Source organism: Anas acuta, chromosome 2 (genome assembly GCF_963932015.1).
Source record: "Anas acuta chromosome 2, bAnaAcu1.1, whole genome shotgun sequence".
Taxonomy (NCBI): domain Eukaryota; kingdom Metazoa; phylum Chordata; class Aves; order Anseriformes; family Anatidae; genus Anas; species Anas acuta.
The window spans coordinates 83714917-83729759 of NC_088980.1; the positions used below are offsets into that span (position 1 = coordinate 83714917).

The 14843-nt window shown below is 40.2% G+C and overlaps 1 protein-coding gene and 1 long non-coding RNA gene across 2 annotated transcripts; one reads left to right on the forward strand and one right to left on the reverse strand.

Annotated features, from left to right (window-relative positions):
* Window positions 1-1578: 1578 nt before the first annotated feature.
* Window positions 1579-4395, reverse strand: LOC137850715 (uncharacterized). The gene is made up of 2 exons (XR_011092768.1): window positions 4124-4395; window positions 1579-2849 (listed from the first exon to the last, which is right to left on the reverse strand). It is a non-coding gene; the product is annotated as an uncharacterized lncRNA (long non-coding RNA).
* Window positions 4382-12975, forward strand: LOC137850714 (carboxymethylenebutenolidase homolog). The gene is made up of 6 exons (XM_068671009.1): window positions 4382-4597; window positions 7726-7939; window positions 8571-8678; window positions 10435-10577; window positions 11016-11107; window positions 12599-12975. Exons 2-6 carry the CDS (start codon window positions 7734-7736, stop codon window positions 12776-12778), a joined length of 729 nt encoding a protein of 242 aa, XP_068527110.1. The 5' UTR covers window positions 4382-4597; window positions 7726-7733; the 3' UTR covers window positions 12779-12975.
* Window positions 12976-14843: the final 1868 nt, after the last annotated feature.

Below are 14843 nucleotides of genomic sequence, written 5' to 3' on the forward strand. Positions count from 1 at the left end.
CTCTGAATTGATTTATGTATGGTAATTACCTTGTAATGTAATTAGAAGGCCTCATACTTGCTTTCCTTTAACTTGCTGCTTTGATGTTGCATATGGGCGTCTATATTGCTCTGTGGGATACAATCCAAAGCTGTCTGGATTATGGCCAAATTACTAATGTGGAGACAAGTTTGGAAAACAGAAGTTTTAAAGACAAGCAGTCATAGGAAGTTTTTTTTTTTTTTCCTGTCATTCTAATTTTGAAGTTTAAAACACTGATTTACTAATAATTTACTAATTTACTAGTAGTTTTTTTTTTTTTTTTTTTTTGCCAGAATTTACCAATAACCAGTGATGGTAGCAAACTTTTACCCTGTTTTGAGTTAGGAAAAAAAACTCTGAATGTTCATCTAGAAGAAAGATAGTTTATGGGGGGGTCATATGTAAGCAGAAAGTTTGGGAACCTCTACGTTTCAAAAAGGATCTCCTGGAAAATCTCTCTCAATCCAATCAAACTGTTCAAGTGCACAGTGGGAGTTTACAGAGAAGCCAGATTTCTACTCATGATAGTTTCCTCTTCTGAAAAGTGCAGTAAAATCTACTGGCACAAGGTCCAGCTTTTAATCCAAGTCATTTTGTTTATATTGAAGACCAAAATTGTGTTTGTATCTCAGTGCAAACACAGCCACAATTATAGGCAAACAAAATGACCCGCTTACAGCTGATTAATCCCAGAAAGTTCCTGAAATATAAAATGAACAGTAGACGAGTTGTATTTAAGGAGAGAACTTGTACCAAGAAAATTTAAAAAGGAGAAGGAGAAGGAGAAGGAGAAGGAGAAGGAGAAGGAGAAGGAGAAGGAGAAGGAGAAGGAGAAGGAGAAGGAGAAGGAGAAGGAAAAGGAAAAGGAAAAGGAAAAGGAAAAGGAAAAGGAAAAGGAAAAGGAAAAGGAAAAGGAAAAGGAAAAGGAAAAGGAAAAGGAAAAGGAAAAGGAAAAGAACTCATTCCCTGGACCAAACTAGACCAAATACAAGTATTTTTAAATCATTGTTTATGGGGATGATTCTACACACAAAATCCAGCTTTCAATAATTAAATATGTGGCATTAATTCATCCTTGAAGATAATAGTCCTAAAGTTGATTAACTGAATGAAAAAGAACTTTTCAGCCATTTCTGGATTTCGGATTTTAGCAGTTTTAGAGAAGAAGACAGAATGTGTGGTAAGAAAAAATAATGGACATATTGCAAAAAGCAAATTTGTAGGTTTTAGAGAGGGAAATGATCCTGTAATCCATTCAATTATCCATGTAATCTTAATTCTCTTGTCTTGCTCATGTATCTATTTATAGCATTCCTCGCAATAATGCTTCTGCCTCTGACTGTCGGGAGGAATTTTGGAGTAATTGCTTCAAAATTTACTATTTTTCCTATATATTTCTGTTAATATTCATAATTATGAATATTTAGAATTATGTGCCTTGTACTGAAATTCCATTAGAAGTGCTTTTTAATAAAACGATGAGCTGCTGAATAACCTAGAAACACCTGGACAGCATTAGGTAATTTTGATACGCCTCTGTGCATATAACCCACAACATTAAAATAGTTTTCATTTTATTACAAAATTAAACTTAACATTCCGCATTTTTTTTTCTGTAAAGCTCACAAAATACACCCTCCGAGATCCCACAAGCTCTTTACTCAAAAGGTAAATATTCACCATTTATGCATCTGCAGCACGGAGCCCTTCTGAGCCCTACCCCTCCATCCCTCTCAGCTCTCCCTTCCTCCAAGCCTCTCCACCAGCTCCTCCATTTGGCAGCTCCCACAAGGTGCCCTCAGCAGCAGCAACCCCACCATGAGCCCCGCCGTCCCCCTTCCCTTGCCTGCAGCTTCTGCGGGCTGAGGCTGCGAGCAGAACACCACTCGTCGCAGGCGCTTTGAACAGGGCTTTCACATTGTAAATATAGCGTTTGTGATGATTTCAGCTTTCTGACAACTCTGTTGCTACCAGCAGCACTTCAAACACTGCACCAGGTGAAGGTAAATGAGGCATGTTTAGGCCTGTACATTGGGCTCTCCATTGGACTCCTTCACTTTCGCACTAGATGCCAGCAGAGTACTTGCCTTGCTGGGTTTTTATGTATCACTAGTTATCTGTGAGAGCGTATCTGTCTATTTTGCCTCAGGACAGCAGGCTTGCATGTCCTAGGATCTTGTCTCTTATGTTAACATACAGGTAAAAATGCAGCTGACAGCTGTGAGGTTTTGCTTTGGGGTTTTATTCCACACCCCGTTCTGTAAAACCAGGAGTATTAGTGCAAACCTTCAGGGTAAAACCAAATCAAACCAAACCAAACCAAACCAAACCAGACCAACAAAACAAGCAGCAAAAGAAGATATGCATTGTGTGCTTCAGGTGAAGGAGAAATTTGACCACTCCAACCCTCAAATATATATATTTTTTTTCTTTTTTCTTTTTTTTCTGGAAATCCTTAAAAATAGAGTTATTTACAGAACAATTAAAAAATAAATTTATAAGTTGCTTGAGACTATAGGAAATGCATGTGTAAAGTGAACTCCACAACCCCTAGCCCATTACAGAGATGATTCCATCTTGTGTGGAAAGAGGTGGTTTCTGCAAGTCTGGGAGATCTGAATGACGTAGGGTTTGCAGGTCAAACAATCACAGCGTGCATGTGTTACAGCAGAGCTAGCCCTTTGCTCTCCTTTCAGCCTAGCCATCCTCAAAGAGATGCTAGGCAGAAAGACAGGATTTACAATTGCTGCAATGCTTGTTGGATCAGACGCCTGGTACTGCTGGTCTATTCCTTGCACAGGGGGCTGCAGCTCAGTTGGACCCGAATCCTGGGGGACCAAAGTAGATCAGACTACAGGATGCCTACCCAGCTGGGGTTAGACAAACTCAAGCCAGATGTCATTAATATCAACATACAAACCAGATCTTTTCAGTGAAGTCTCCCCACTCGCTCCCTTGCAACACAAGCAATCTTTTTAATAGTTTCTTAAACAATCTTGATGTGCAAAGCTAATGACAGGTATGACAGGATAGAGAAAAACACCCTCTCTCTGGTCGTGACAAACCCTAATTTTGAGTTGCATGTGGCTCCCGCAGCACACAGAGGTGGGACTCGCCTTGCCTGACTGGCGATGTTCACAGCGCAGCAACCTACACCTGCACTAGGCCATTAAACTTGGTGACAATCAGATCAGCACGTCTGGCGACATCTCGGGGGCCATCCACCTTGTTCTAAAGACACCCATAGGGTGTGAATCATACCCTAGGGGGTGTAGACACCTTGCTGACATGGCCATCCTAATTGCAGATGTCTGAAGTTTGGGTGAACTGAACCCAACCACCACCAGTTCTCAGATTACCCTGTGGTCACGACCACACAGAGTACGGCCCAGGATCCACAGAGCAATCGTGGGACTTGTTTGTCCCACAGTTTATCGCACGCTTGGGATCAAAATTTGTTTATTGACTTTTATATGGTCATTTTCATTTAGTTCTTTTGTCTCTTTCATTTCTCTCCCCAACCCCAACACGCTCGCACACATAAATCACGTGCACACACAGAGAAAATTAAACCTACAGTAGACATCAGCCCGAGGGCTGAACTAATGTTCCTTGCATACATAGCCATTATGGAAATCGGAACGGAAAATTTCAGCGAGTCACCATCAATAACAACCGGTTCAGACTCAAATGTTTTTGACTTGTTGAAAGCAAGTCCGATCAAAAATAACCTGGAACACTTTTAGACTTGTTGAGAATACTTGTGGGTGTGGTCGTAATATGTTTCGTCTGTGTGCAGGGGAGACTTCCATTAGTTTTTACGCTGTAAGTTTGCCAGGACATACTCGGCTTCATTCGGCACAAATTCCATTACAGGCGTTTATCATGGACAACAAAAGTGCATGAATACGCTATAAGAAAATGCATCTTTGAACTTAACAGCACCTTAGCGAATGCGCCACTAGGTGCTAGATGTGTCAATTAAAAATGCTGAGGTCCAAAGGTTCTGCAGTCTTAAATGGCTGCACCATTACATTGCTTCATACCATTTTTGCACATTCCAGTTGCTTTGTAGCGTACAGGTCTGGAAGGGAAATCTTACTGGAAAACTGAAGCCTGTTAGTAAGAATATTCACTAGTCCTTCTTTCAACCTCTCCATGCTATTGTGTTAGGAATTACACATCTTTAGAGATGATGAAAAAATAAGTGCAGTTTAGCATCGTTGTGCACCTTGCTTTCTAAACTCCTTAAATAATAAAAATAAATAAAAGGTGGAGTAAAAGGCAATTGATTTGGAGCCTACTGAATCCACCAAACCCTGCCTCTCTGCATGATCTGTCTCCACCCCTTCCGGTCAGGATGATTTGTGTGCTGAGCGTCTCCTCCTCGTCTCCCAATCCCCAGGGCTGCAGAAGAGTTGAAAAGCACCTGGAAACTGGATGGGCAGCAGAAGCAGCAGCCGGAGCAAAACTGCCAGCAGAACGGGTTTTCTTCTTGTCGTGTTTAGGGAAGCCTAGCTGGTATCTCACCGAACAGAGGAACCGAGCTGGGATAACGCAGGATCCTGTACTCCAGGTATGTCATGGCAAACTGGTCCACGAAGACTGAGCTGGCAGCAGAGGGAGGCTAACTGCTTGTAACTGTGTTGAGTGGGAGAAATCTGAAATTGCTAAGCAGTCAGAAACAGCTCTTTGAAAAATATGCAAAACATTCAGCAAAAACCACTCCTTTAAAGAAAGACTTTTATTTTGACTTCATTAAAAAAAAAAAAAAAGGTAAAAAAAAACAAAACTGCACAAAGACAAGTATTAAGGAGCAGATAAGGTAAAGATAGAGGATATTAACTTTGGGAAAAACTAGGTTTTGAGTGTCTGCAGCTGCGGCATAGCAATAGGTCTGAGGACAACCCAAACGCTTTTCCCTCTAAATGTCATCATACATTGGCACAAATAGGTAAGGGAGGTAGTACGTTCACTTGAAGCTTTTAACTCTAGACTGCCTGACTTTGTGGGAGGCATCCTACTTCAGCCACAGTCTGGGGGCTTTCTGTAGGAATTACTGGCCACTATTTTACAGCCAGCAGTAGCAAGATCACGCTACAGGACCATAATTTCTTTTGCCCTTATGCTTATGAATTCCCATTCTTTCCCTTGTTTGGTCCACTGGAGCATTTAGCATTGAAATTAATTACCGATGGAGTTTAAAATGTTATCCCTGGACCCAGGAAAAAGGCAGACATGTCACATCTTGGCAGCATTAGTGCTAGGTCCTGGCAAAAAGCAAAGCAGCATGAGATCACGTGCTCCTACCCACTTTACGAGAAGTGGGGATTATCCTTAGGAATATCTTTTCCTCAGTTTTATCTGATTGTTTTTGAAAGAATATTAGCCTCACCTCTCAATTATGTTTTTTGTTTGTTTTTTTTTTTTAATGAAAACTAAGACTTGACAGGTTATAATCACGTTATTTGCTGCTCCCTACAAATTAATTAGTTTAGGTCTGTCCTGCCATCCAAGGGAGCCCACCTTTGCCTTGTGATAACACTGAATGATTCTCCTCAGTTTTTTTCATTACTTGCACAAAAGCTGGGTGGCACTGAGGAACTCAGTAAACCAAGGAAGTGAGACAAAGAAGCTATAAGGAGGCTTTCTCTAAACCAGCAAAAGGATGCCCTGAAACTCATGGACATCTCTGCTTGTTCCCTGGTAGTAGTAGTTTCCCCTGCTCCTTGCTTTGTGCTAGTGCCCGTGTCTCATCCGTGCTAGAGCTCAGTGACGAGAAGCAGGCTGTAGAGGTGAGGTTCTGCTTGCCTGGAACCGGGCCATGGGGAAAGCAGGAAGAGGAAAAGTGCAATGGATGAAATTGGTGGCAAGAGGGAATGAGGTGAGACAGGACAGGTAGGAAATATCCTGGGTCGTTGCTTCACTACACCGTGTTGCACAGATCAAAGCGGGAGGGAACAAATAAAGCTTCTGACTAAACAGGATCCCATCAAAGACTTCTAAGCAGTTCAGGTGTGGCTGGCTATTTACTAAGGTCTTCACAGCAGGGTGCCTGGAGAAGAGCCAACTGGCTGGGAATCAATCAAGATAGGCCAAAGAAATGATTTCTGGGAAGCTACCAAAAGATAGTAGGCTCTTTCACAACTATTGCAAAGCTTAATGCCTCCTAAACACTATTTCCTTGAAGGGGACACCATAGGTTGTGCCCTTCTGAACTAAAGGTGCTAATGGGTTAAGACCATGGCTGCCATCTCAGAAGCCAGTGGTGTTAGCTGACTTTGGGGATGCCTGTCAGTTCTTCAAGCAGGCTCTTGCACTTCAGCAACCTCATTCATTTTAGGTTAAAAAAAAAAAAAAAAAAAAGATAGGAAGTACTTTTGCAAAAACAGACATCATTCAAGCATTTTCAGGCCTGTTATGGGGGACATGAGACACTCTCCCACATGTTACAACATCTACTTGCATGTAATGCCAAAGCAATAGAGGTTTTAGTCCTGAAGATCAGGATAATTCATGCTTCCTAATACCAACCCAGGCATTCAGATGTTGAAAATGTGGGAGAACAATTAACAAGTGTAATCAGCTCTCAGTTATCAGCAGAGGGAATTACTCACCGTGTAAGATCACCCATCTCATGGCTATCTGTGAAGCAGCTTGATTCTAGCAGTAATGTCACATCCACCCTGTTCCTGTACCTCTGTAGTGCACTCTAACAGCCAGGAGCTGTTGTGGTGATAAAGCACATTCAGTCAAAGTCAGTGCTTTACCTGCCAGACCTGTTGACTCCATCCCCAGGGTTAGGAGAGGATTTCTGGTGGAAGAACAGTGTACCTAGATGATACTTTGGGAAGGCAGATTATCTTGGGCAGCCTAAATGCATAAAAAAAAAAAAAAAAAAAAAAAAAAAAAAGATGCTATCATTGAACCTGTTTTAATTTAGCAAGCTGTTCCTGAAGACCTAATTGGATTTATTGTACAGATGGATTATAGTACTACTTTTAATTAAAAGATAAGATTCTACTTTTTGCACAGAGTCCATTCCATGCGCCAGACACAGTCAGAACAACTTCTGACTCTAACTTCTCTGGCATTTGCTTGCTTTCTTGCAGTCCCTTTCAAATCCACATGGGCCCAAGGCCTTGCAACCTAGTTTAGAAACCAGCACTACAGCCAGTTGCCAGCTGTGCCCAATAGACTGGGTGCCATGGGCTGCAAGAAGCACTGGATGCTATCCTTTTCTGTAGCAGCTGAGTGCCGTGCTTACCCTCACATAATTCAGAGAAACCAGGTTGTGATTCCAGCTGAAGACACGTGACTGCTGCAACTGGTCACTTTCTCCTACATCTGGGGAGAGTACAACATCTGAAGCCATACCGCTTCATACCAGTGCTGACAGAGTTGCATGGGAGCAAAACAAAAGTGACATGAGACTTAGGACATGCATGAACATATTCTTTGTCATTTTGTAGCTTTCTGTCCCTCTTTCTTTGCAGCTTAATAAGTTATAGACTAAGAACCATTCTGCACAGGAACATTGCTTTTGCATTATTCCACTTTCTCCTTTCAGATAAGGATGTCAATATTATTTTCAAAAAATATTGAATTACTTTCTGCAGGCTGCATTTGCCCTTATTTGCCTTAATCTTATATTAGCAAATTAGACTTTCTCACTCTTCTTTTTTCTTTCATTTCCCCCTCCAGGTTTCCAAATGGCGGATCCTTTCCTATATAACACTGGAGAAAGATCTGGATATGGGTGCCTTGGACACGAAGTACAAGTTGAGCACATCAAGGCATATGTCTGTAGACCATCTTTTTTCACAGACAAAGCCGTGATTGTGATTCATGATATATTTGGATGGCAGTTCCCAGACATTAGATATATAGTTGATTTGATTGCAGGTCATGGATACATGTAAGCACCCATCTTTACTATTTTTCTGTTAAGAAATACACTGATAGATCACCAGGCCCAAAGCTAAGCATGGTATACATTTTCCACACACATAGGGCAGCCAGACCATTTTACTCTGTGTGAACAGAAATGTTCCCGTGGCCACCAAAGCTACTGAAACTGACCAAACAGAAATGTCTCCCTGAGCAAAAAGCTAGAAGGAGGGTCATGAAGTGCCAGTGTTTGTGCTTATGTGGCAGTGCAGGTGATTAAAAGATAAGCAATAACAATGTTGGTATGCACTTTTAAGTTATGTAAGTTTGCCATACCAGGCCTTTTGGAGTCCAAACAACGATAAGGGTTGCTTTAGCTTTTACTAGCAAAGAGACAAATATTTGTTCATATATAATCAGGCAGGTTGCTCTGTCCCTTTACTTTTGTATTGTGTCTTTTTTTTTTTTTTTTAATTTCCATTGCAAGACATATACTTTTAGCTCTGCCCATTGCCAGAACAGGATGAGTAGAATATGATTCAGATGATAACCATGTAGGTGTGTACTCTGGAGTAGAAAAGACATAAGAAAACATTTAGACATCCACAGATTCTCCCCACCTGGATGTGAAAGTTGACTTGTTTCCATGTCTCACACAGAACCATCTGCCCAGACTTTTTCAAGGGGAAAGACCCCTGGAAAACTACTGATCACTGGCATGACTTTGCTGACTGGATGAAAGAACATGATCCTGTGAAAGTAGATAGGTAAGATGCATATTTGTGCTTGAATTTAAAAAGCATTCAGCAAACAAGGGGAAATTATATGTGTCTGAAATGTTTAAAGTGGCACCTGACAGCGAGGCAAGATGGCTGCATGCACACAGTCATTTGTTCTGGGTGGTTCTTCTGTGGTCCTCAGCACTGCCTTTGGATTTGGAACAGATCATCTGCTCCATCCATCACTCATCTTGTTTCCGTGGGCCCTTTTCTACCTGTGTCATGCTGCCTGCACAGGCCTGTAACTGGTGTTTCACAGCCCTCCCGCTCACCAGTGCTGAGACTGCCTCAGCTCCTCAGGATAAGGAGGAAAACTCTTCCACAAGTGCTCAAGCTATCTGCCACATGTCACTTGCTCACCTTGCTTTCTGCCTTGTAAATGATAGTAGGTGAGATAATCTCCTGAGCAGCACTAGATCAAAATTTGCAAGACTGACCCAAACCTATGAGACATCTGATCAATTGCACTGTTTTTCTCTATTTGTGAAATAGAGGAACTACTTTCTGTAGATCCAAGCAGTGCCTGTAACAAAGCTTCCCTGTTTCTTCAGCATCTATTACCACAGCCTAAAACTTGAGATAATGATAGTGAGACAGTGACACCCTATTACTCAGCTATCATCTCGTACAGCACAAAGTGTTTTTCTGGCCCCTTCAAGAGGTTCCAGCGCTCGCACCCTAACTTCAATGTCCCTCAGCATAGATTTTGACAGTAGAGTCGCAGAAGCTGAGACTGAATTTTTGGAAAAAACAAATGACTAATACCTATAAAAATTAATTCTACATAACCGTAACTTTCTTTGTGCCATTTCAAATAAACTAGCTCTGAAAGAGCCCATCCATTCACAACGTGCTCCTCATGCAGGCCGAGAACATGATCTTCTGATCATATCACTCTCATACTGCTTTTTTGTCAGCCTAAGCAAACCTGTGATGACCATACTAATATGCCTAATACTTGAAAATATAGTTATTAGTATATGTGGTCTGCATTTAAAATTAATTTAAAATTCTTTAGATAATCAGAAATATAAACTATTGACACTTACAAAGTTAGTAATAAAAATTTAATTGAAAATGTGACCTGCTCTGGTCTACACTAAAAACAATTTTTATACTTTATGCATTGTATACAATACCTCACACAGTATCTTTAATTTTTTATTTTTTATTTTTTTAAACATTATAGCTGCTGACAATTTAATTTGAAGTAGTTGCTAATATGATATAGTATTTTTGCATGTGGGCTTGGTAGGATATTATTAATATTAACTCATGCAACAGGCATGACACACTTAAGATAAAACTTTATCTAAATAGGTGAACCCTGTAGAGATAGCACAGTGAAGCTTATCTATTCCCACATTCCATAAAGTAAGGTGCTATTCTTCTTGCAGATATGTCTCGGTTTTTGTTCTGTACTAAACAAAGCGATTCAATTAAAAAAAATGCTTCTTTTGAAAACAAAGGAGCGGGTCACAATTCAGGTAAGTATTTTAGTACCTACAACTGTTTATGGCTACTAAACTAGGACCATAGATGTTAACTCTTATTCAAGAGTAGAAGCTACTGCTTTGGTTTGCAATTTGCCTTTTTTTTTTTTTTCCCTTAATGTATTCTCTGTTTTAAATAATCGGGGGGTGCCGATGGAAAAAAAAAAGTATTTCTTTTAATTTACTTCTTAAATTGTCAAATATTGATTCTGCTATAGATTCCTTAGTTCCCTTTTGTTTATATGTCTTAGGGAAGCTGATGTTGTCTTGAAGTATCTAAAGGAACAATGCGGTGCAAAGAAGATTGGTATCGTTGGGTTTTCCTGGGGTGGAATGGCAGTACACCACTTGATGCTGAGAAATCCTCAATTAGACGCTGGGGTGTCCCTCTATGGTAGTGTAGAATACATGAAAACTTACACGGGCTGACACCACTATATGTAGTTTCTAAGTCTAGTTATTGCTTTGTAATGATTTCTGTAAATACTAAACTCAAAGGTGAGTTGCAGATTTTAATTATGGTTATTTCAGCAATATGCTATACTGATATCAATATTTAAGAATGGTGTAAAATTAAAAAAAAAAAAAAGTATTTCCTTTGGCACATAGATTTTCTTTTTTCTTTTTTTTTTTTTTTTGGGTTTAGAGAACTGGAACAATATTTTCCCTTTTTTTTTTTTTTTTTTTTTTTTCATCCATCAGAATAAAAGCTGTCCTAAGTAAAAAATGTATTTAACAAGTAAACCTAAATAGAAATTTTGTCTTTGAATTTTTCTTTCATCTTGCAAGGATGTTAACCTCACTGACAGACTGTTTCTCAAACACATTACAGGAATAATTAGGGACTCTGAAGAAAGATACAACTTACTAAATCCCACATTTTTCATTTTTGGTGAGAAAGACCACACTATTTCTCATGACCAGGTAAGCTGGAAATGATTTTTATTTTTCCTTTGTTCTTCTATCCTACACAGAAACCATAGCTTGTTAGAAACTATTTTCAGATACAAAAAAAAAAAACAGACAGACTAGATTGTTTTGCTTCTATTTCAACTCCCCACATATCTTGCTTAGGTTCTTCAAAGCTTCCTTTTGGGGCTGAAAAATGCAGTAAAGACCAGTGATTGGTCTCTCAGTGGCTAGACAGTGTGAAATTGAGCAGGGAGATCCAACTGGTATGAATCAAACACCTTAAAGACATGGATATTAGTGCCATGGATGGGAGAATGGGTAGTAAACCTAATGAACTTGGACCCAGAATGGAAACAACAAACAAACAAATGAACAAAAAAAACCAGCTCAGAAACAGAACTTTCAGATGATGTGGATCAATGATTAATTGCTTTTGGTACAACAAGGCAAAATGAACTCTGTCAAAAGACTGGTTGTGAATTTATAAAAAAAGAAGCTCACAACTTGTGGACCCTGTTTTGAATCCTGGATGCCAACTATATTCCTAAATAACCCCTATCATAAGCTCATCTGAAAGGTTGGATAAATACATGGATAGAAACTGGAGCACTCTTCTGTGCATACATTTTTTCTCTTTAGTGACAATGATAACATACTACCTCTGGTGTAATTACAAATTCTTCATTCACCATCCGTTTTTCTGGTTAAAGTCGTCCTTCCCCTCCCCCATGGAACACAGTTTTCATGAATACACACATTACACCTTGAAACCATACCTTTTCCTCCTGAGATTTTCTTTCTCAGAGTTACCTGTGCAGTTTTTTATGAAAAAATCCTGAGTTTAATAAAAAACATCCTCAAATGGATTTTTTCTGCACTAAGTAATAAAGGGTTGTGTGAACAAAGAAACATAAACAAGAAATATATTACATGAGGTGAAACACACAATAGGTAGAATTAAGCTTGCAGGGGTGATCATTCTTTTTATTTTCTGAGTTTCTCACGGAAATAAGCACAAAAATATGTATATATATGTGTGCAGGAAAATAATCATTAACACTGTATGTATACTTAACATCTGAAGATTGCACAAGAGCAATGCCTTTTTGTTGTAAACTAAAAATAAGAAACAGTTTTTTCTTAACTATCAAAATATTTTAGACAGAATCATTGGGATTTAGAGAATATGTTCTCTCAAGATCAGAGTTTAAAATCAGGTTACAAGCCATATTAAGTCTCTGAATATAATTGCACCTGTTCATTTACAGCAACGAGATTTGCCAAACTCTTTGCAGTCACTGTTGAGGGTTCTTAGATGTACCCATACTTTTGAAAACCATTTCAATCTTACATTCCACAGCAGGGTTTTCTCATCTATTGATCAACAAAAACCTGCTTCAAACATAACAGTGGAGAAAAGGCAAAGATGTAGGAATATGAGTAATGGCAAGTTTGGCAAACGTACAAAACCACAAGCTAACAGAAAAATGCTTTCTTTTACAGATTATCTTACTGGAGGAGAAGTTGAAACAGTACTGTAAAGTTGCATATAAAATTAAAGTTTATCCTGGACAGGTTCATGGGTTTGCACAACTGAAGCCAGAAGACATGAAACCTGATGATAAACCTTACATTGAAGAAGCTAGAAAGGACATGATTGACTGGATCAAAATGTTTATTTGACAAAAACCATGAAGTAATACTAGGCCTCAAGATTAGAGTTCAATTTAAATTATAGAGAAGAAATCAGTCAGTTGGAAGATATTTTATTTTGAAAACTAGGAACATTTTAACTTATAGTTCTTTATTTTTTACAAGACTCACAGAAGATTGTGAGCTCAAAGTTGGACTAAAGGACTTTTAAACATTAAAAAGTTGCTTGAATTTATCTTGCTTCGTATTTGCTTCATTATTCTGCATTATGACATCAATAGTAATGAAACTGCTTATCCATTCTTCTGTCCTTGTGGGTATGACTTTTCATTTTGGCATTACTTGAGTTACAGTTTTTATTCTGTATGAGGAGTCACAGGTGCTGTCATGAAGACACCCTGTTTTTGCATGCATGAAGACAATACTTTTATTATCTGAAACATATTTGTTTCAGATATACATGTATTGCTGTACTGAACAGAATTTCCCACACATTTTCCCATTTCCCATGCATTTTCCCACCGTTTCTCTGCAAACCTCAAAGGGCTGAGTGTGTCCAACAACACTACTGCAAGGCGAACACCGTGCTCAGCCCCAACCCAGAGCAGCTCTGGGGCCCTTCCTGGCCTCCCCACCCCAGATACCTGCAGCCATACCAAGTCACCAGCTTTGTCGTGTTCAGCTGAACATCTTGGCCCTGGTCCTGCAGCATTCACGCTTCCCGGGGGAGAGCTTTGGGCTTTGGTGCTGCTGTTACCATGTTCTTTGGTAGCCTGAGAAAAATCCTCCAAATATTGCACTCTGGTGAAGACAGTGCCACATGTAACATGCTTTTTGTAGTAAATGAGTGTGTGTGGGAGCATAAGACTTTCTGCTTATCAAGAAAATAAAAAACCTGAGGGAGTTGGGAAAGCAAAATACACATGCTGTGGGGAGCCCCCTCAGCTGGAGCTGATGAATTGGGTTTTGCAGCTGTGGGATAGCACGTGTGCGACAGAGCTGCAGGTTGTGCAAGCAGCTTTTACAGAAGAGATGTGGAAAACTCCCAGTACTTTTCCCCAAACGTGCTCTGTCTGAGCCGTTGTGGCCAGCCCAGGGCTTCTCAAGCCCTGCTGGGGAGCCAGGCTCTCCTGCCATTCACAGCCCACAGCTATGGATGCTGTGGCTTCTGGTGCCTGGGCTAAATTGTTGCCAGGCTTGGTTAGTCCACCTTGGTGGTGATGGGTGCCCTGATCTCATTCCTGTTCATCCCCATCTGCCTGCATCTACCGTTCCACAGTGCATGAGTATGGAGCTTGCAGGCAGTGTGTAAACTCTTCTCCAGGTCTTTGAAACCCTTAATTTGGGCAGGGTTCCCCACACCTGCAGAAAAGAGAGGATGGTTTGCCTCGAGAGAAAGGAGGAGCTTTCTTCACGTAAATCCTAGCTGCCCAGCCCAGACGTAAATCTCTATTTTAGGCAAGATCTGATGCTGATCCTTATCAGAGCTAGCTTTTCAGCACTGCATTACAAGCGCTGTGGTTAGCAGCTGTCACAGCCCTACTCACGCCAGGAAATGTCCACAAGATGGGGCCCTGCTCCTTCATTGTCATCGAGAAAACTTGGTGGAGGTTTGGCTCCAACTGCAATAGTAAGGCTCTGAATGGTCCCTGCCTAACACTGCAGTAATGGTGTACTACTCCCAGAGGAGACCTGGCTTACTGGTCAGCAGAAAGCTGCTGCATATTGTCTCTGTACGCAGCAAGGCACTGTAGTCTGATGGATTTTGATAAAATGTGGAATTTCACCTCCTTAGGACTCTCCAGTTTATAAGAGGGAGCTCTGGTTGTGATACACTATCTTTACACCTTGTATTTTATTTTGCACGACTGAATGTTTATTATTTGAAAGATCAGCTTTTCATTACACAGCAAAATCAGGTCATCGGCCTGATAAGCCGATGAGCTGTAATAAGCATGATTTAAGTTGTACCCTGAGCGTGCTCTGTTTTATGCTTGCTCATCGTGAGTATGGTCTTTCTTCCTGTACAAACAAATGTAAATAAGAGATATACTGGGCTTCCCAGGGAGATTTTAATCATGACAAACAGTACTAG